Source organism: Hylobates moloch, unplaced genomic scaffold, assembly GCF_009828535.3.
Source record: "Hylobates moloch isolate HMO894 unplaced genomic scaffold, HMol_V3 SCAFFOLD_11, whole genome shotgun sequence".
Taxonomy (NCBI): Eukaryota; Metazoa; Chordata; class Mammalia; order Primates; family Hylobatidae; genus Hylobates; species Hylobates moloch.
Genome location: NW_026652286.1, coordinates 36,429,780 through 36,452,187, shown reverse-complemented (window position 1 = coordinate 36,452,187; position 22,408 = coordinate 36,429,780). Strand labels below are relative to the sequence as shown.

The following is a 22,408-nucleotide window of genomic DNA, read 5'->3' as shown; positions in this document are numbered from 1 at the left end:
TGTTATGGCAGCTGAAGGAAACTGACAACCCCTGATTCCATGGGAGGAGCCTGAGCGGTCTTGGCAAATGGACACAGGCAGTGTCCTGGCGAGGGGCTGGGCCGGGGGCAGCTCTGGGGGGTGAAGGAGGAGGTGAGTTGGCAACTTCAGGAGAGGGCAGGGTGGCCTGAAGCCCAGCAGATGACACTCCAGTGACCAGTGAACAACTGTGGTTCCTCAGGAATGAAGGGCTGCAGGTATCTTCCAGAGGGGCACCTGCCATGGGAGAGGCAGAGGGGACCGTCCCTCTGGGTTGGAACCTGAGGTCACAGTGCCCTTCTTGCTGCCTTGGGTCTAATGAAGAGAGCTGGCAGCTTGTACAACAAGCTCCCACTGAGTGCTGGTCATTAAAGCCACCTTTCTGAAGGACGAGAAGCCAGAAGGGAGCACACAGGGACACGTCCTTGGCTACAAGAACTCAAAGGAGCCAGGCATGAATCTCCACAGAGCACCAAATAACTGCAAAACCCTTTTCTTAATAATATTTTATTGTCAGTTATAAATATTTTCCATTTGTCCCCTATTTACAACTGCAAAATAGTTTGATATCATACCATCACCTACCAATCGGCATCTTTCTATAAACTCCAGGAAAATTGAATAGGAAATAAAAAGCTCTTCTTGGGGGCCCACTAACCTGGTTCCCCAGACTCCAAACAACCCCACGTGGACAGCAGGCAACGTTGCAGCAGGTGCTACACAGTAGCAAAGAGGCAGCCGGAAGTGGCCCCGGTGGGTCAGGACGCCAGGCTCCTCAGGACGTTGGTGATGCTCCAGTGCTGGCCCGAGCACTTCTGCAACACCAGCTGGAAGCCGAACTCCAGGTCGCTATTCTCCTGCAGCTCCAGACAGCGCTTAGACTTGCGGTTCTGGATGGGTCCTCCCTAGGGGCCAGGGCAGACAGTGGCGTCAGAGGGCATAGAAGCAACATGCAGAGATTCGGGAGCCTCAGGCCAAGTGGCTGGTGAGGGCTGACATTATCTGTGTGGCCAGATCCCAGGAGGTCAGCATTCCTATGAAACTGCAGGCTCCCCCATCACTGATGTGTTGGTCTCCTCTGGAAGACTGAATATGTGCCACAGCTCTCTCCACAGAGCCCTAGTTCTTCGCTAGGAGAGAGCCCTCACCCCTAGGTAGTTCTGTCTACCTAGCTGGGCTGTGGCACACCTGTTTGCACCTACAGCTCCTACCCCAGGGGCTGGGTCTTGTTCCCCACAGCCATTGGCTGGGTCCCCTCTCTGAAAAGCCTAGTTTCTTGGGACAACCCATCATTGGCCTGCATTTGAGCATCACCAGAGGCCTGGGGCTTCCTGCTCCTAGGGTCCATGCCCCCAATTGGACCTCTGGAGTCATCAGTACTGGTTTCAACCAAAGTCAGCCTCCTGGTTACTGTCTATTAGGCCACTGGGCTCCCTAAGTCCTGACGTGCATGATTTCCCCCCCCCGCTACTGATGTTCCAGAATGTTTGTAGCCATTCATACTCGGTTTATGACCCAAAGCCCCTTGATGTTCTGCTCCTCATATCAGCCCTATAGCAGCAAATAGGAAACCCCCAATTTTTGTACTGAAATCCTTTCAGGGCTTGGACTCTTTAGGTTGCTGGCTGCGAGTCCGAGGTGGCAGCCTGGACTGTCTGAGCATCTCTGAGTTACCACCAAACTTGTGCTCAACTAGGCTTTGGCCTCCCAAGCAGGCAGAATTGCTTTGATGGGTGGAGGTCCTTCTAATTGGACCCCTTGTAGCTTAATGGCACTTGAGTATATGGTCAAACTCACTTTTTCCCCAGAACCTATTCCTGTGTTTCTGTCTCAGGTATTTGTGTGAGAAACATGGACATTTTCATTTATTTATCCTTTCAGCATCCAATTAAGCCTCAAGTCCTGGCAATTCTACTTCTCTTGTGTCATGTGACTGTCCCCTTATCCCTTTCCCATCACACTTGCCCTGGTTCAGGCCACCAACTTCTCTCTCCCACTGGGACAACTGTGTCAGCTCCCTAATGGATCTCCCTTCCAACCTCCAGAGGCTAGAGTGGTGATCTTTCTAAAATGCATGTTTGGCCTAAAGGACAAAGTCCAAGCTCCTTAGTGCAGCACTGAAGGCCTCCATGGCTCAGTGCTGCCTTTCTCTCTAGCCTCATCTCTGATCATTCCCCAGCTCCATGACTTTTGCTGCACCCATACCAAATCCCTTGTACTTTTCTGAACCCATTTACGTTAACTCAAGGTTCCTGGACTTTAAGAAAGCTGTGATCTCTGCTTGGGATTCTTCCCCATGCTCCCATGACAGGCTAAGCTGCAACCATTTATCAAAGCTCAACTCCTCCATTTCCTCCAGGAAGTCTCTACTGCCCACCCATGTCCCACCTCCACTTCCACCTCCTCTTCCACCTCCTCTTCCACCTCCTCATTCTACAAGCTGGGCTGGTGCTCTTCATTTTGTGCCTTTTCCAGCTCACAGTGGGAAGTGCACTGAGAGAGGCAGAGGTGGCAAACTTCTCGAAGGATGTCATCCAAGTCTGCCATGACCATTCCCATAGCAACAACTGACATCTCAAGAGAGTGTTAAGACTTGGTTCTCTACACAATGGGGAAAGGACAGTCTTTTCAATAAATTGCCTGAGAAAATGCAAAAGAATGAAACTAGAGCCCTATCTCTCGCTATATATGAAAATCAAATCAAAATAGATTAAAGACTTTAAGATTAGACCACGAAACTCCTAGAAGAAAACATTGGAGAAACACTCCAGAATGTGGGAAACACTCCAGGACATTGATCTGGGCAACAATTTCTTGAGACAGACCTCAAAAGCACAGGCAACCAAAGCAAAAATGGACAAATAGGATCACATCAAGTTAAAAAGCTTCTGCACAGCAAAGGAAACAATCAAAGTAAAGAGACAGCCCACAGAACTAGAGAAAATATTTGCAAACTACCCCTCTGACAAGGGATTAATAACCAGGATACATAAGTTCAAATAACTCAATAGCAAGAAGGCAAAAAATGGGCAAAAGATCTGAACAGACATTCCACAAAAGACTTATAAATGGCAAACAGGTTATGGAAAAATGCTCAATGTCAGTAATTATTGGAGAAATGTAAGCAAAATCTATAATGAATCATCTCACCCCAGTTAAAATGGCTTTAACCAAAAGACAGGCAATAATAAATGCTGGTGAGGATGTAGAGAAAAGGGAACCCTTGTACATTGTTGGTGGGAATGAAAATTAGTACAGCTACTATGGAGAAGAGTATGGAGGTTCCTCAAAAAACTGAAAATAAAACTACTGTATGATCCAGCCCATTGTTGGGTATATACTCAAAGGAAACCAGCATATTGAAGAGATATCTGCACTCCCATGTTTATTGCAGTGCTATTCGCAATGGACAACATATGGAATCAACCTAAGTATCCATCAATAGATTAATGAATAAGGAATATGTGGTATATATACAGGATGGAATAATATTTTACCACTAAAAAGAATGAGATTCTGGTTTCACTGTCAAGATGGCTGAATAGGAATAGCTCCGGTCTGCAGCTCTAAGAGAGATCGACGCAGAAGGCGGGTGATTTCTGCATTTCCAACTGAGGTACCTGGTTCATCTCATTCGGACTGGTTGGACAGTGGGTGTAGCCCACGGAGGACAAGCTGAAGCAGGGTGGGGTATCGCCTCACCTGGGAAGTGCAAGGGGTCGGGGGATCTCCCTCCCCCGGCCAAGGAAAGCTGTGAGAGACTGTACTGGGAGGAACAGTGCACTCTGGCCCAGATACTGTGCTTTTCCCATGGTCTTTGCAACTGGCAGACCAGGACCAGGTGCCTATACCACCATGGTGCTGGGTTTCAAGCACGAAACAGGGCGGCTGTTTGGGCAGACACAGGGCTAGCTGCAGGAGTTTTTTTTTTTTTTTCTCAATACCCCAGTGGCACTCTCCTGGAAAGGGGGCTGAAGTCAGGGAGCCAAGTGGTCTGGATCAGTGGGTCCCACTCCCACAGAGCCCAGCAAGCTAAGATCCACTGGCTTGAAATTCTCGCTGCTAGGACAGCAGTCTGAGGTCGACCTGGGATGCTCAAGCTTGGTTGGGGGAGGGGCATCTGCCATTGCTGAGGCCTGAGTAGGTGGGTTTTTAAAATTTATTTTTTATTGTATTTTAAGTTCTGAGGTACATGTGCAGAATGTGCAGTTTTGTTACATAGGTATATGCATGCCATGGTGGTTTGCTGCACCCATCAACCTATCACCTACATTAGGTATTTCTCCTAATAGGTTATTCCTCCCCTAGCCCTCCACTCCCTGACAAGCCCCAGTGTGTGATGTTCCCCTCCCTGTGTCCATGTGTTCTCATTGTCCAACTCCCACTTATGAGAACATATGGTGTTTGGTTTTCTGTTCTTTGCTGTTCTTATGATAGTTTGCTGAGGATGATGGTTTCCACCTTCATCCATGTCCCTACAAAGGACATGAACTCATTTTTTATGGCATAGTGTTCCATGGTGTATATGTGACACATTTTCTTTATCCAGTCTATTATTGATGGATATTTGGGTTGGTTCCAAGTCTTTGCTATTGTGAATACTGCCGCAGTAAACATACATGTGCATGTGTCTTTATAGAATGATTTATGATCCTTTGGGTATATACCCAGTGATGGGATGGCTGGGTCAAATAGTATTTCTAGTTCTAGATCCTTGAGGAATGGCCACACTGTCTTCCACAATGGTTGAACTAATTCACACTCCCACCAACAGTGTAAAAGTGTTCATATTTCTCCACATCCTCTCCAGCATCTGTTGTTTCCTTTTTAATGATCGCCATTCTAACTGGTGTGAGATGGTATCTCATTGTGGTTTTGATTTGCATTTCTCTAATGACCAGAGATAATGAGCATTTTTTCATGTGTCTGTTGGCTGCATAAATGTCTTCTTTTGAGAAGTGTCTGTTCATATCCTTTACCCACTTTTAGATGGGGTTGTTTGTTTCTTGTAAATTTGTTTGTTCTTTGTAGATTCTGGATATCAGCCCTTTGTCAGATGGATAGATTGCCAAAGTTTTCTCCCATTCTGTAGTTGCCTGTTCACTCTGATGGTTTCTTTTGCTATGCAGAGGCTCTTTAGTTTAATTAGATCCCATTTGTCAATTTTGGCTTTTGCTGCCATTGCTTTGTGTGTTTTAGTCACGAAGTCTTTGCCCATGCCTGTGTCCTGAATGGTACCGCCCAGGTTTTCTTCTAGGATTTTTATGGTCCTAGGTCTTACATTTAAGTCTTTTATCCATCTTGAGTTGATTTTTGTATAAGATGTAAGGAAGGGGTCCAGCTTCAGTTTTCTGCATATGGCTAGCCAGTTTCCCCAACACCATTTATTAAATAGGGAATCCTTTCCCCATTGCTTGTTTCTGTCAGGTTTGTCAAAGATCAGTTGGTTGTAGATGTGTGGTGTTATTTCTGAGGGCTCTGTTCTGTTCCATTGGTCTCTCTGTTTTGGTACTTGTACCATGCTGTTTTGGTTACTGTAGCCTTGTAGTATAGTTTGAAGTTAGTGGGTAGCCTGATGCATCTCGCTTTGTTCTTTTTCTTAGGATTGTCTTGGCTATGCAGGTTATTTTTTGGTTCCATATGAACTTTAAAGTAGTTTTCTCTAATTCTGTGAAGAAAGTCAATGGTAGCTTGATGGGGATAGCATTGAATCTATAAATTGCTTTGGGCAGTATGGCCATTTTCACGATATTGATTCTTCCCACCCATGAGCATGGAATGTTTTTCCGTTTGTGTCCTCTCTCATGGCCTTGAGCAGTGGTTTGTAGTTCTCCTTGAAGAGGTCCTTCACATCCCTTGTAAGTTGGATTCCTAGGTATTTTATTCTCTTTGTAGCAATTGTGAATGGGAGTTCACTCATGATTTGGCTGTTTGTCTGTTATTGGTGTATAGGAATGCTTGTGATTTTTGCACCTTGATTTTGTATCCTGAGACTGCTGAAGTTGCTTATCAGCTTAAGGAGATTTGGGGCTGAGACAATGGGGTTTTCTAAGTATACAATCATGTCATCTGCAAACAAACAGAGACAATTTGACTTCCTCTCTTCCTATTTGAATATCCTGCATTTCTTTCTCTTGCCTGACTTCCCTGGCCAGAACTTCCAATACTATGTTGAATAGGAGGGATGAGAGAGGGCATTCCTGTCTTGTGCCAGTTTTCAAAGGGAATGCTTCCAGTTTTTGCCCATTCAGTATGATATTGGCTGTGGGTTTGTCATAAATAGCTCTTATTATTTTGAGATATGTTCCATCGATACCTAGTTTATTGAGAGTGTTTGGCATGAAGGAGTGTTGAATTTTATCGAAGGCCTTTTCTGCATATATTGAAATAATCATGTGGTTTTTGTCACTGGTTCTGTTTATGTGATGGATTATGTTGCTTGATTTGTGTATGTTGAACCAGCCTTGCATCCCAGGGATGAAGCCCACTTGATTGTGGTGGATAAGCTTTTGGATGTGCTGCTGGATTCAGTTTGCCAGTATTTCACTGAGGATTTTCACATTGATGTTCATCAGGGATATTGGCCTGAAACTTTCTTTTTTTGTTGTGTCTCTGTCAGGTTTTGGTATCAGGATGATGCTGGCCTCATAAAATGAGTTAGAGAGGATTCCCTCTTTTTCTATTGTTTGGAATAGTTTCAGAAGGAATGGTACCAGCTCCTCTTTGTGCCTCTGGTAGAATTCGGCTGTGAATCCGTCTGGTCCTGGACTTTTTTTGGTTGGTAGGCTAGTAATTATTGCTTCAATTTCAGAGCCTGTTATTGGTCTATTCAGGTATTCAACTTCTTCCTGGTTTAGTCTTGGGAGGGTGTATGTGTCCAGGAATTTATCCATTCCTTCTAGATTTTTCTAGTTTGTGTAGAGGTGTTTATAGTATTCTCTGATGGTAGTTTGTATTTCTGTGGGATCAGTGGTAATATCCCCTATATCATTTTTTATTGCATCTATTTGAGTCTTCTCTCTTTTTTATTAGTCTGGCTAGTGGTCTATTTTGTTCTTTTCAAAAAACCAGCCCCTGGATTCATTGATTGTTTGAAGGGTTTTTCGTGTCTTTATCTCCTTCAGTTCTGCTCTGATCTTAGTTATTTCTTGCCTTCTGCTAGCTTTTGAATGTGTTTGCCGTTGCTTCTCTAGTTATTTTAATTTGATGTTAGGGTGTCAATTTTAGATCTTTCCTGCTTTCTCTTGTGGGCATTTAGTGCTATAAATGTCCCTCTACACACTGCTTTAAATGTGTCCCAGAGATTCTGGTATGTTGTGTCTTTGTTCTCATTGGTTTCAAAGAACATCTTTTATTTTGCTTTCATTTCGTTATTTACCCAGTAGTAACTTAGGAGCAAGTTGTTCAGTTTCCATGTAGTTGTGCAGTTTTGAGGGAGTTTCTTAATCCTGAGTTCTAATTTGATTGCACTGTGGTCTGAGAGACTGTTTGTTTGCTATGATTTCGTTCTTTTGCAATTGCTGAGGAGTGTTTTACTTCCAATTATGTGGTCAATTTTGGAATAAGTCTGATGAGGTGCTGAGAAGAATGTATATTCTGTTGATTTGGGGTGGAGAGTTCTGTAGATGTCTATTAAGTCCACTTGGTCCAGAGCTGAGTTCAAGTCCTGGATATCCTTGTTAACCTTTTGCCTCATTGATCTGTCTAGTATTGACAGTGGGGTGTTAAAGTCTCCCACTATTATTGTGTGGGGGTCTTAAGTCTCATTTTAGGTCTCTAAGAACTTGCTTTAATAATCTGGGTGCAAGACTTAGACTCCCACACCATAATGGTGGGAGACTTTAACACCCCACCTTTAATGTTAGATCAATGAGACAGAAAATTAACAAGGATATCCAGGACTTGAACTCAGCTCTGGACCAAGTTGAACAATGAGAACACATGGACCCAGCAGGGAGGGCATCACACAATGGGGCCTGTTGGTGGGTGGGGGGCTGGGGGAGGGATACGGTTAGGAGAAATACCTAATGTAGACGATGGGTTGATGGGTGCGGCAAACCACCATGGCACGTGTATACCTATGTAACAAACCTGCACATTCTGCACATGTACCCCAGAACTTATAGTTAATAAAAAAAGGGAGATTGTTATTTGCAACAACATGGATAGAACTGGAGGTCATTATGTTAAGTGAAATAAACCAGGCATAGAAAGACAAATTTTGCATGTTCTTACTCATATTATGGGAGCTAAAAATTAAAAAAAAATTGAATTCCTGGAGATAGAATGATGGTTACCAGAGGCTAAGAAAGGTAGTAGGGAGGAGAGGAAAAAGCAGGGATGGTTAATAGGTACAAAAATACAGTTCAATAGAAGGAATAAGCTCTAATACTAATGCAACAGGGAAACTACAGTTAATAATAATTTATTGTATACTTTAACTAAAAAAGTAGAATTGGAATGTTTCTAACACAAAGAAATGATAAATGGTTGAGGTAAAAGATAATCCAATTATCCCGATTTGATCATTACACATTATATGCCTGTATGACAACATTACATGTACCCCATAAATATATTCAACTATTATGTACCCATTGATGTAGTCTGGATATTTGTTGAATGTGATCCCCAATGTTTCAGGTAGGGCCTGGTGGGAGGTGTTTGGATCATGGGGCTGGATCCCTCATGACGGGCTTGGGCCATCCCCTTGGTGAGACATTGAGCTCTCTCTGCTCTGAGTCTACACGAGAGCTGGCCATTTAAAAGTGTGTGGCACCTCCTCCCACCACTCTTTCTCCTGCCTTCGTCTTGTGACCTGCAAGCTCCCAATTCATCTTCTGCCATGAGCAAAAGCTTCCTGAGGCCCTACCAGAAGCCATGCTTCTTGTGCAGCCTGAAGAACCATGAGCCAATTATACCTCTTTATAAAGTACCCAGTCTCAGGTAGTTCTTTGTAGCAATGCAAGAATGGCCTAACACATCCATAATAATTAAAAATTTTTTAAAAAAATTTAAGACTAAAAAAAAACTTCAGTTCTTACAATTGTTGAAATGGGCAGTACCTACTATAGTTAACATCTACAACCCTATGACTCAACACTTCTATCAGAAATGTTTATACCAAAAACATGCGCATGAATGCTTTCTAGAACACGATTTATAAAACTAACCTGGAGATAACTCAAACGTCCATCAATAATACACCAGACATACAACTCACAGTATATTCATATAATGGAATCTTATATAGCAACAAAACCAAACTATAGCTATGCTCCATAAGGATAAATCTCACCAATACAATGTTGAGCAGAAGCAGCCAGACAAAATACAAATATTATTCTATTTATATAAACTTCCCAAACAGGTAAAATAAAGCCATGATGTGAAAGTCAGGATGGTAGTCAGCTCTGGGGAAAAGGGAGTGGGAAGGTGATGGGCAGGAAATCACAAGGGTGTTGCTGGCAGTCCCATTTCCTGAGCTGGGTGATGGAAACCTAGGGATTTGCTTTGTCTTAAACCATGGAGTTGAAAGTGTGTATTTTATACATGTTTCTATATGTATCCATGTTCTTCAATTAAAAAATTGAAACAAAAAATCCAGCTCCCTGAGAAGGGACTTTGAGTCACAGATGAAGGAGGCAGGGACTGAGAAGCAGGGATGCGGGTGGAGGGGACTGTGTATGTATGTGTTGGGAAGGGATATGGGATTACGGACTTCCTGTGTTGGGGAGATGGCCCCGCAGATCACACAAACCTATTCAGAAGCATTCACACAAAGCAAGATCCCTCCTGCTATGCCCCACACCCCAGGGCCCCCCCTGGGGAGAGCAGTGATTCAGTGTACTCAACAGCACAGAGACCAAAGAATAAACAGGAAACTGAAACAGCAGCTGCTGGGGCCCACGGGTTGCCAGGGAGAAACCTGCAGGCTCGGCCTCTGAAAGGGGCCCTTGGACAAGCCTAGGAAGGGCCCTGGAATCGCCATGCTGAAAGAGACCTCGAAGGCCAGCCTCTCGCTCTCACATGCCGAATGGCCTCTGTGGCCATAGGGCCCTTCAGCTCTGCTTGGTACCTCCAGGGAGAAGGATCTCACCCCCTCCCAAATATGCAGTCTTCTCCCAGCTGCTCACCCTTGGAGCATGCTCCTCCCACTGAGCTAAAATCCTTGTCTTGAGCTCCCCTGAGGCTTCCCCAGCGGCCTGTTGTTCGTCCACACCTTCCCTTCCAGCAGGGGAGGTGAGGCCTGCATCTCCCAGTTTTTCCCAGAATTTCCAGGTTTAACTTTCCCAGTTCCTGGTGGGACAATTTTGTATAATTTTCCAAACTGGTTGCCCTCCTTTGAACAAGCTCTGGCTAATTTCTGTCCCTCAGGACTGACCACAGCGCCCAGGGTCACTGCCTCATTTACACTGGACAAGAGGCCCCTTCAATATAGCCAAGGAATTGGGGCCACATGGTGCTTCTGATCCGGATAGGTGTGAAGCATAGCCTCGAGTTGTCCTCTCAAAACCACGGTCCACCTTGGGTGCCCATCCTGTCCCTTAGAGGCTAGACTTTTAGGCCCAGAGGCATCCCCTGTGCCAGTTGCTCCAAGCGAGGCCAGACCATTGCTCCATGGCCCACATTTCCTTAGCTTCTGTGTAAAACCCTGTGGCCTGGGCATATCTGCTGCCCACACCCAGGCTGGGCTGTGTTGCTGATGCTTCTTGAACAGATCTGTGGCCAGTTCCCTGGCCCTGCCGCAGTCCTGCCAGCCCAGTGGTCTGTCTTCCCCACCACGCTGGGAGCAGCATGCAGGCAGGGGACCAAAACCAGGCCCGCTCCCTAATTTGCAAGATCTGTTGGCGTTTCTGGAGCCAGGTAGAAAGGGAAGAGTGCTGAGCTAGGATGCTGAGGACACAGCTGCTTTCCTGGCGGTCAGCTATGTGGCCTGGGCAAGCCTCTCCCCGCTTCTGGTTTCATTGTCTGCAGGCCCAGATGGTCATTTCTGTCCTGATTCCTGGAAGGATGAGCAGAGGACTGATAGGAATCCCTTGATCAGCTATAAAACATACGGATCAGAGGATCAGGGTGGGGGCTGTGACCAAAGCGCACAACAAACGGGCCCAGACCAAGTGCCGCTACCCACTCAGCTGAAGATTCTGGCTGCTCTGCTCATCCTTGGGGCCGGCCCAGGCCTTGCCAACAGCGAGGTGCTGTGCAGACCCCAGACCACCAACTCTTGGAGAAACACGTCCCACACAGAAGATACCACAGCCCCTTCTTTGCTTGCCTTCCAAGGGGCACCTTGCCAAGGTCCAGAGAGGAAGGCAGGAGCAGAGGTCTCTGAGACATAAAGCATCCTGCAGAGACTCCCATCTGACATTTCCCAGGCCCGGCCCCGGCCCAGCCACAGCCTCAGCACCCTAGAGACTAGAAGTGCGGTGACCCTGGGCATTGGCTGCCTGAAGAGATGTGGGAGGGATGGATCACAGCCAAGAGTGGGGTTGGGGGAGACGGGTGGATGGGACAGAACCTCCGTGAGAATATCTGAGCCTGTCAGGGAGGGTGGAGTATGAGGCCCAGAGAGCTCCCCACCGGAGGCTGGGAGGGGAGAGTCCTCTAGAACTGGTAGTAAGGCCACGGTGGGGCATCACTGAGCAGAGCCCTGACCTGCTCCCTGGGAACACATCTGGGATATGGACAGAGGGGCCAGGCCACCCTTTGATGCTGGAGATCTTCAACAAAAATTATAAAAGGTTAAAAAGTTTAAAACTTGCTTAAACTTTTAAAACAGAGATAGCACTGGCCACCAGCACTGTCTTCCTCCTGTCCCCCTTCTTGACCTCAGCCCCTTTCAGTGAACAGATTCTTTCTTCTTCTCTTGGAAAATTTCATGCACAAACATTGCAAAGAAGCCTTCCTTTCCCACACTCAGTGCGTTCCTGGAAAGTTCAGCACCGTGAGAGCAGCCTCGTGTTTTACTAACTGTACTTCTGCCTGCAGGTTCCGCAGCTGAGATGAGAGGAATAACAACTATCACTTATTTACCATTTGCCTAGTACTATGCCAAATGTTTTACATGCCCAATTCCAGGTCTTCCTGACAAAAGCCCTGAGAGGTAGAGAGAATAATTATCCCCATTTTACAGGCTTGGAGACTTGTCCAGAGTCACGTGGTCAGTAAATGAGTAGTAAGTAGTGGCAGGCTGGGAACCCAGGGGGTCTGCCCCCTTTACGTTCCTCACTAGGATGGTGGCCAGCCCCAGCCCTTGCCTATCACAGCGGTGGTGAACTAGACTGAGGGAGCTGGTGCTGTTCCAGTGTCTAGGGTGGAGAAGGGTCACCTCAGCAAGCTTCAAAATTAGGTGTTTCCTCTGAGGGCCCTCTGCAGAGACACTATTCATTAATCCTTCCATCCATTCAACAAATATTTAATGAGTGCCTACCATTCTAGGCCACTGAGATATATCAGTGACTAAACAGAAAAAGATCTTTGGTTTTGTAGAGACTATATTCTAGGAGGGAAAGCAGAAAAATAAATAAATTCCAAAGCATGCGAGAAGGTGATAAGGTTGTATACAAAAATGTAGACAGGGAAAGAGGCTAAGGGGTGGTGGTGAGCTGGAGGCAGACGGCAATTGTAAGGGGCGGCCAGGGAAATCGTCAATCAAAATTGAGATCTCAGCAAAGGACAAGAAGGAGGGGAGGTGGCGGCCCAGGGCAGAGGTGGGGAAGTCGTGGGCCCCGAGCTTGGGGTTAGCAGGAGGAGATGAGGTCCAAGAGGCGCAGGGAAGTGGATAGGGCCTTGTGGCCACTGAACAGACTTTGGCTTTTTATTTTTTTGAGATGGAGTCTCACTCTGTCACACAGGCTGGAGTGCAGTAGCAGGATCTTGGCTCAGTGCAGTCCCAGGTTCAAGTGATTCTCCCGTCTCAGCCTCCCAAGTAGCTAGGATTACAGGCATGCACCATGATGCCTGGCTAATATTTGTATTTTTAGGAGAGACGGAGTTTTGCCATGTTGGCCAGGCTGGTCTCGAACTCCCGACCTCAGGTGATCTGCCTGCCTCAGCCTCCCAAAGTGCTGGAATTACTAGCAAGACTTTGGCTTTTACTCTGAATGACAGGGCCAGCCATTGCAGAATCTGACTGACAGGTTAACCAGGCCACTCTGGGTGGTGCTGTGTTGGGCACAGAGCATTGGAGGAAGGAAGGAGGAAGGGACACATGTTAGCCGACTTCTGTCCTCACTCCCAGGGTCCAACCTGCAGCCTCTAGGCCAATCTCATGGCTCTAGGCTAGGGCTTCATGCAGAGACCTGGGCTGGCCCCTCCCTCTGTGGAGGGCACAGTCACTTGGTTCACCAGCCCTGTCATCTATATTATTTGTATAATACTACAACTGCATAATCTGGAAACACACAATACTTTTAATTAAAGAATTTAAATAAGGGCAATTAAACCTGGCAGGAGAGAAGCCGTAGCACACAGAGAACTTAATTGGAATGAAAACCAAATTAAATATGGAAACAGCAGCTAAAAGAAAAAAATCAAATTCGAATGTATAGAATTTCAAAGGCTAATAATAATTCCTAGAGCCAGGTTCCCTCCTCCCAGCCTAATTCCTCCTCCTTCTGGGCCTCTCAGGAATAGGAACTGGAAGGGCATGAACAGAAGCAAAGAACCTAGGACTCTGTGCCCCGCCTTGGCCACGTGACCCCAGGAAAATGGCTGAGCCACTCTGGGCTTCAGTCTTCTCACTTGCAAAAGGAGACAGAGCATGCTGGGGCACTCAGTTTGTGTCTCAACGTAGAGAACTGTGTGTAGACTGGGGCATGTGGAAGCCACAGTCCATGAGCCTCTTGGGCACTGAGGAGCAGATCCTAGGTTATTACACAGCCAAGCACCTCTCTGTCTCAGTTTCCCAAGTGTGTGTCTATGGTGCCTACGTGTGGTACATACTGGCCTGTTCCTCCTGGAATGTAAGAGTTAGAGTCACCCAGAGGCTTGTTAAACTATAGATCACTGCCCCTCTCACTTCTGATTTACTAGGTCTGAGATAAGGCCTGAAAATGTGCCTTTTAAAGTTCCCAGGTGCTGTTGCATTGGTGGTGGTGGTCTGGGACCACACTTTGAGACCACAAGCTATGACCCCCTTTCAGGAAAGGGTTGGGCCCAGCTGGTCACTTGCACCCTGAGGTGGAACATCTGGAGTATTTGTGTTAAGCTCAGGCTGGTCTTACTTTTGCAATTAAGGAGTTCACAAGGACACTGTGTGTGTACTAGCTCGTGTATTCCAAATACTTCTCTGCTTATTCCCATTCCACTTTCCTTTTTAATTAATTTTCCACGGGCAAGCAGCCCAGTGGGTTTTTGGCTTTAAGCATGGTGAGCTCAGGAGTTTCTAGGTTAAGTAGTTAATGATTAGTAATCAAATACTTCAAAGCATATGTGGGACGTTGCAGCTAGTTAAAGAAACCCTGAGATTAAGTCTTTTTTTTGGTAGAGTTAAGTGGTCTTTTTGTATTATGAATACTCAACACCTGATTTACTAGTAAAGACTTTCGTGTTTTTTTTTTTTTTTTTTTTTTCAGTACTTGGGTGTTCTCTTAGTCTCACCTTTGCCTAAGTGAGATTGTGCCCGGGGCTTGTTGTGTGAAGGGCCCCTTGGACTGAAGATGGGGTAACAGGAATATCAAGTGCAAAAGCACAGGTGGAGAGGGGTTATGGAGACAGCAGGATGGCTGGAGAGAGTTTGCTGAGGAGGTAGGGATCCAGCCAGTCCACGCATATTTGCGACAGGCTCAGCAGGGAGGCCCCAGCCCCAAACTCCCATTGCAGCAATCCACGGGTTTTCCAGAGGCAGGACAAGGGACCATGGTATGGTGGTTTAAAGCATGGACCCCAGAGGCAGGATTCCCAGATCTGATTTTTGACAAATGACTTTATCTCTCCATGCCTCAGTTTCCTCCTCTGTAAAATTGGGGATAATTATAGTAAGTACCTTATAGCACTATCATAGGGATTAAGTAACATTTATAAAACAGAGTAGTGCAGGGCACATAGTAAACACCATATGTTTGAGCAGTACATTTTAAAATCTCACCCAGGTCTGGGTAGTGGGGAGCGGAGCCATCACACCTAGTCCTGGTCCCTGATATCTGTGGGCTGAGGGAGAGGAGGGAAGTGCTGACTTCCATAAACCAAAAATAACTAATAGCACATCCAAGGCCTAAACGAAGCTTTGTCAGTTCCTCAAAACTGGACAGTTCCACACTTGTTCCTTCATATGACATGGAAATGAAAGGCTGTTTTATTCTGGAGCCATAATGAAATAATTATTGTCTTTTCTTTTCAATACAAAGGGTTCTCGAAGTTGGACTTGCTGACAGCACTTGGAGATTGGAGCAGGAGAAAGTCAAGGACTCCTCCTCCTCCTCCAGCATGGGGAAATTCTTTGGCAGAATTAGTGGTGTTCCCTGGGAAATGTGCTCTGCAAATAGATTCGTCTTTGCGTGCATTACTCATCTTGCATCCAATTATCAAATTAGACCTCACAAATCAGAGCCAATTGTCCCTTGACATGCGGCTTTGGCTAGTGGCTCAGTCTCTTCCGGGAAGTCTCATCTAGTCTTGAAAATTTCTCCTTTCCTGGCATTAACAGACATCTCTGTGGCTATCCGCAATGTTCTCCACTTGGAAAATGCATCAGTGCTGCTCTGAGAATGAAGCAAGCACAGGGGGCTGGGGCGTAGTGTCTGCCCTGCATGCCCTTGAACTCCAAGCTCGGCCTCGCCAACGTTCCCGCCAAAGAACCCAGTCTGAGGGCAACATGAAATACAGTCTCAATACCCTGAGATTTCATCAGATCCTCCTGTTTTTAAAAATACTCATTTAAATTTGCACTCCACTTCATGCAATATGCATATCTGTTTTGGTATAAAATATTTCCACCCTCCCTCCTCCAAATCTGAGGTGATTGGAAGAAGTGCGTGTTTAGGCCGTAACTTTGAGTATCCTACATAATGCATGTCTGTGTACCACAGGTGGGATGCGCTACCACCTAAAAGTGTTCACTGTAGGAACGGGGGATTTTCCAGCTAAGCAGGACCCTTGGACTATTAACATGAAATGTTTCTGAAATACTGTTATATGACATTTTTTTTCTTCAGTGAGCATGCATGCATCCGAGGACAGTCACTGAGGTAGGATTTTGTTCATCTTTGGGGCTCCCACAAACCTAGCTCAAGACCTTGCACACAGTGGGGCCTTTGGTTAAGATTTGTGAATTTTTTAAAAAGACTCCTTCATTTGATCAACAGCATGCTGGGTGCCGCCTCTGTCTCTGGCTTTTCATTAGGTGCTGGAGATACTGAAATGTGAGACACAGTCCTGGCCCTCTAGTCTGTTGGCTGATGGAAGAAGAGAGGGACACGGGTTGAAATAATGGGTAAATGATGCCATAAAGTGTGATTAAGAGTGTCATTCTCAAATTTGTGATGCTTTGTATTCAGGCTGGCCCAGTGAGAATTCTAGGTGGAAAAAACCCTTCTCAGGATTTGCCATCTAACTTCAGGAGCTTAGAATTACAGAATTTCAGGGTCTGTAAGCCCTTGAAATCACCCAGCCCAACTCCACCGACAGCTATAGAGCCTTTGACAACCTGCTGATGGTCCCCTGAACTCACCACCTGCCCAAGCCATCAGCCTCATCGCCAGCTCTATGAAGAAGCAGCTCAATAAATTGCTCCTGATTTCCCCCTGCTGGTCCTCCCTCAGGGCTACACAGGACAACCCTGCTGGGCCCTTGCACAAGGCAGCCCTTCAGAGATCTGCAGGTAGAACACTAACATTTCTGAGCAATTTCTGGTCTTAAATAGTCCTCAATCCTTTAGCCATGCATTCAAACATATAGATGGACTTTCAGAAAGTGGGAGCTTGGAGGACCATATCATAACAACAGCCTTGCTAAAGCAAGAATCTCTTCAATAACATATTTGAACAGAGGACTTCCTCTAACATTAGGCTATTACAAACCATTCAAAGGAATGATGGTAGTTGCAGGTGGAGAGGTGGCCTTGTTACTACTGAGAGTCAGTCCTCTGCTTTGCTTGACAAGTATCCTGCCACAAAGTTCTTCTCTGTAGTGACCTGATATTTGCCTCTTCCCTCTCCCTCCACTGGTCCAGGGGTCATTAACCAAATACCTCTTTTTTTCACAGAAATCCATCACTGAATCCCAGAATGCCCCAAATCTCAGTATGGAGGCTACTCTCAGAAGGTTGAAAGACATACACTTAATGCATATGAATTTATCATCCCAGTAGGTAGGTAGTTTTAGAAGTTCTTTAATCCTGGAGGAATCACAAACAGGAAAAAATCACTGAAGGCAACAACTGCCACTTCTAATATTGTGAAGTTTTGTCATGTGCTGATGCAGGAGACATCAGCTGTTTAGAGAGGGTGTATAGCTTGAGGGAGGCAATTCTGCCTGCCCACCAAATGTTCTCAAACACAGGGCTGGCAATGGTCCTGTATTGAGAACCACTCCACCGCCCAACTACCATCATCTAATCCATCATTGTGTAATAACCTGCTGAAATGTCTCTCAAAGTCCTCCCTGATAGCTGCATGTCCCCACACCCCTGTGGCAACCAAGTCCTCCTATCTCTTCCTGGGACAATGAAACAGTCTCCTCCCTAACTTGCTTCCCTGTTTCCAGCCTCTTTCCTTCTGATCCACCCTGCTTTCAGCTGCCAGGGGGATTTTGCACACCCCACCATGGAAATCTACTACTTAAGAACATTCCCCATTCCTTCCTTCTGCTTTTAAGGTGAAGTCCACCTCCTTGGTATGGCTTTCAACAACCACTATTATCTGCTCTACATGACTCTAAGTCTTATCTCCTACTTGTCCCATCAAAAACTCTAAATTCTGCACACACCAGACAATGGATTCCTACTCCTAAAATATGCTCAGCTGTTTCATGCCTTTGCCCAAGTGAGCCTCTACTTGGGATGTTCTATGCTTGGAAACTGTCTCTACAACCTTTATGATATAAATCAAACAAGCCTCCTACGTGAAGCCATCTCTGAGTTCTGCAGACCAAGTCGGTCATCCCAGGCTCTCAGAACACAGCACATCCCTCGGTTTCTGTTCTCATCATTTGGTTCCGTTGTGTTTACATGCCCATGAGCTCCTTGAGGGCAGAGGCTGTGTCTGATTTATATCTGCATTCCTCCTGTCCAACCCCCATGCTCAATAAATGTTTGATGAATGACTAAAGGAAAGACTGTTCATCATTGGAAAATTGCTCATCAGAGTCCTGCACATCAGCGTTTCCAAGAGATGTTTTCATCAAATGTGGTTTCTCAGTGTCAGTATCTAACACTGTCCCGGTTCAGCCTGAAGTATTGGAAATTCAGAAGAGCTTGCAGGGGTTAGAGGAAATGTATTTTATTTGTTAAGCAGAAAATCAGGGTATGAGATAGAACACTAAGATATGCAAATGCCTATCTTCTTGGTTGGAGAACTTTGGGAAAACACACTAGATTATTTTAAAATTAATTCAGCCTGAGTGTCTGTGGAGCTTAAATGTGGTCCTCAGGAGAATAAATAGTGCATAATGTGAAACCAGAAAGGAGATTTGAAATGCACCCAGTAAAAGCTCCTTTCAGCCCAACTTCAGTACCAGAATATTCTAGTTGGTAGGATCTGAATGCAATTTGCAAAGATTAAAACCTGTTGCAAGAAAATTAGCCCAAGCACAAGACTTTAATCATTTAAGAGGCTCCTGGCTTCTTCAGGCCTTGTCGACAGCGACTCCTCACCAATGAGGGCTTAAGGAGAGATTCCAGGTCACTTGATAAATATTGATCATTTTGCAGTAAGCAAAACTTTCACATATATTAATTATTAAATAGCAAGTGAGAGTGGCTGCTCTGGGTCTGCAAACTAGGAATTCAAAAAGAGTATTTCCAAACAGTTCCGTTTTGTAGAAGGATCAAATATATGGTTGCCAAAGCACTCTGGGGAGTTTTAATTAGACATACGCCAAAGTGGCTGAAAACTGCCCAGTCACTGAAGAGCTATGTGCCACAGATGCCTGTTTTGTTGATTGCTATGTCTGTTTAAACAGGAATTGTGTGGGGCTGCCTTTTCAAGCCATGCCCTGGGATAAGGGAAGGAAGGAGCTGGAACTTAGGGTGACTTTGCCTCAAGGCTGCCCATTTTACAACGTTTCCTTCTCTGCCATAGCCAGGATGGACAGACAAGATGGGAGGAGTGGGGAGCGCTGGCCACAGCCCCAAGGCATCTAGGTGTGCACAGGAGATGAGGCTGAGTTACTCCAGTGGGGACCTCAGAGCATGGGTGGGAAGGATTCTGTGAGGGCTGGAAAGAGGGTAGAAGTGTCTGGGTGCAGGTCTTGGATGTCAAAGCAGCCTGGGCTTCAGATTCAGCCAGTGAATCTACCACTCTCAGGCCATGTGATCTTGGAGGGTGACTTCATCTCAATGTCTCATGTTGGAGGTGCGCTTGCTGTGCTGTTAACATCAAACTGAATAAGGCTGAACACAAAAGCTGAGGCTCACAGGCAGAGGAGTCTGAAGAGGGCTGGATGCTTACTTCAGTTCAGGAATACCCATGTCTGGATGACACCAAGTCCCCATGGCTGCAAGTGCCTGTCTGGGCTGTGGCTTCCAGGGGCTATTCCAGGACAGCCCAGAGGCCACTGCTCATCCTCCTCCTGCAGCAATCTGAAGCAGTACTCTTGTTGATTAGAGGACTCCTGGTGATGCCTGTCAACATTTCCAGCCCACACCACCAAAGCTGAGCCCCCAGGATTGGCCTTAGAGCCTGTGCTAAGAGGAGACTTTGGGGGCTGACGCAGGCCATGAAGACCCCGGGGTCATGGAGGAGAGAGAGGAAGAAATGGCTAAACCTTCAAACTGCATCTCAATCTCCTGCTAACTCTTCATCCTGCTTCTTTCCTTTTCTAGTATCTCTCCTAATCTAGCTTCACAATCCCTGCCGGAGGGGGCTTTCAAAATCCAAGACCTAAACATGACCTGGGGTTACATATCCTCATCTCCCACAGAACCAAATCCACCAGGCCCTGTGGCCTCCAGGCCTGGCCCAGTTGCCCTTCCAGACTCTTCAGCTGCTCCCCACTGTGCCCTCCAGGATCGACCACCCCTGACTCCCAGCAGCTCCCTGAGCATGGCCTGCTTTTGATGTCTCACAACTTTCACACATGCTGTTTCCTCTCCCTGGAATGCCCTTCACTCCTTCCAAAGAGACCAGGCTCCCAGGTTCTTAACATTCATTTCCAGTTAAGTGCATTGTCTCCTGAGAAGCCACCAGCCCTGCCCACCCCTAGCTGCACCACCACCAACTTCCTGCACGGTTCCATTCACAGACAACAGGGCAAGCTGAACCTAGAGGCCCAGCAGGTCTGGCTGAGGGCAGTAGAAAATGGTCCCTTGTGACCTCTATAGACTCTGAAGACAGTCTCAGGCATGAAGCCCATTTCACCCCGGCAAAGTCAGCCCCACTCACCTCCACGGAGCCCGGAATATGCACTCAGGACCCTGTTGTCTCCAACCCACAAGCCTACTTTGCACCTAGCCCGACTTGAGAAACAACGGCCATCCCTCACCGGGCACATACCTAACTGTCCTTCCACACCACACACCCCAGGCCTCCCTCTGCCTCTCAACTTGAAGGAGGAAAGGAGGGAAATGTAGCCCCATCCTCTGGCCCCTGAGCTGGAAATCTGGCAGAGGAAAGTGACGAAGGCTTCTGCCAGGCACAGTGTCGAGTCAGCAACAGCTCCCAGCCGGGGCATCTGGTGTTTCCACAGAGAGGGAGGTGGGACGATGAACACCCTGTGTCTCAAGCCTCAGCCCTGACCTCTGGCCTTCTCCCATGTGGCCACTTCCAACATAGCTTTAGTGATGAGAAGTAAGAGAGAATTTGAACTATTTCATAAATAATGACCAACATGAGCACCTTGGGCATGTTCGTTAACTTCCCTGTGACTCAGTTTCCTCATCTATGAGGTCAGGTGGTACCTATCACATCTGGTTGTGGTGAGGATTAAATGAGTTAATATATGCCTGACACATAGTAAGTACTGTATGAATATTAGCTGTTATTCCTATTGGGATAGAACTTTACAGTTTACAGCACATGTCAAAGGTTACATAGACAGGAAGGAGCAGGAGCCATGAGTCCTTTGCATGAGTTCCCTTTCATTGAAACCCCCACACTTTGCAGGGTGAGCTGGGACTCACAGAGCTGCCACCTGCATCCTCCACCTGCCCTCGGAAATGCTCCCATTTGGCTCCTGGGCTCCTCTCCACCATCTGCTTTCCTGTGTTCACAAAGCCCTGGTTTAGGCTCTTGGTTCTGCTTCCTAACTAACTAGCTCCTAAGTCCATGACCTTGTTTTGAACTTCCAGCTCAGTATTGACATTCATCGTTTATTTAGGACCTAAGAGTCTCTGTAAGTCCTCTAATTCTGCACACCCAGACCACAGTCAAAGGTGCCCTATGCCCATAGAATATGATGTAGCTGGGACTCTCCTTACCAGCACCCTTGCTACAGGGAGAGTAACTGGATGCCAGGATTGGAATCAAGGTATAGCCAGCTTTCAAAGCTCCTTGCAGTGCCCCCAGCAGCTTCCATCCTCAGCAGGGGAGAAGCAGCTTGCCAGGAGGATGGAGTCAGGGACTCCTGCCACTCAGTCCCATGAATACAGTTGTTCCCTCCCGAACTTCCCTGGGACTGTCCACCATGTACAGCACCCAGGCAGCCCTGAGGCTCCACAACCCCATGGGCTCCCTCACTTCCTGTTATTAACACTTTACCTGCTCCACCTGGGAGGCAGGCATCCCTATCTGTGGGTGAAAACGGATCCTACCTTAGCAGATTCCCTGGTGACTAGGAGACCTCTGGGCAGAGGCAGAAGTTCTCAAAGCTAGGCATCTAGATCCTTGGCCACTATCCTATAATGGGAGCTACTAGGGGCGCGTGAAGAGCAGGAAGTCAAATACGGGCCCCTGAATTAAGAGATACATAATAAAGGAATGTTCCACAGTCACTAGTGTGGGGACTGCCTTTCGCCAAATGGCCCCAAGATGCTGTCGGGCAAGGAAACCTCTTCTCCCAGAGTGACCCAATACTGCGTGGAAGGCAGAGGGGGTTGCAGATCAGAGACCCAGCACTGTCTACACCTGGGAGACTGGGGGCTCCATCTCATGAGCAGAGGCTTGTATAGGAGAAACGTGAAGGTTTAAAGTCAGAAAGACCCGAGTTTATATCCCAGCCCCGCCCCTAGCTGTGAGACTCTGGGCAGGGGACTCCCATCTCTGAGCCTCAGTTTCCTTATATCTAAAAATTA

General features: G+C 46.6%; 1 protein-coding gene across 2 annotated transcripts in view; it reads right to left on the bottom strand.

Moving 5' to 3' along the window:
- Positions 1–507: 507 nt before the first annotated feature.
- The window catches only part of GALNT18 (polypeptide N-acetylgalactosaminyltransferase 18), a 350,732-nt gene continuing 328,831 nt past the window's right edge, over positions 508–22,408 (bottom strand). For both annotated transcript variants that reach the window (XM_032166608.2, XM_032166609.2), the window contains one exon: positions 508–923. In XM_032166608.2, coding sequence (XP_032022499.1) covers positions 777–923 — 147 coding nt within the window. In that variant the 3' untranslated portion in view covers positions 508–776. The remainder of the gene's footprint in view (positions 924–22,408) is intronic.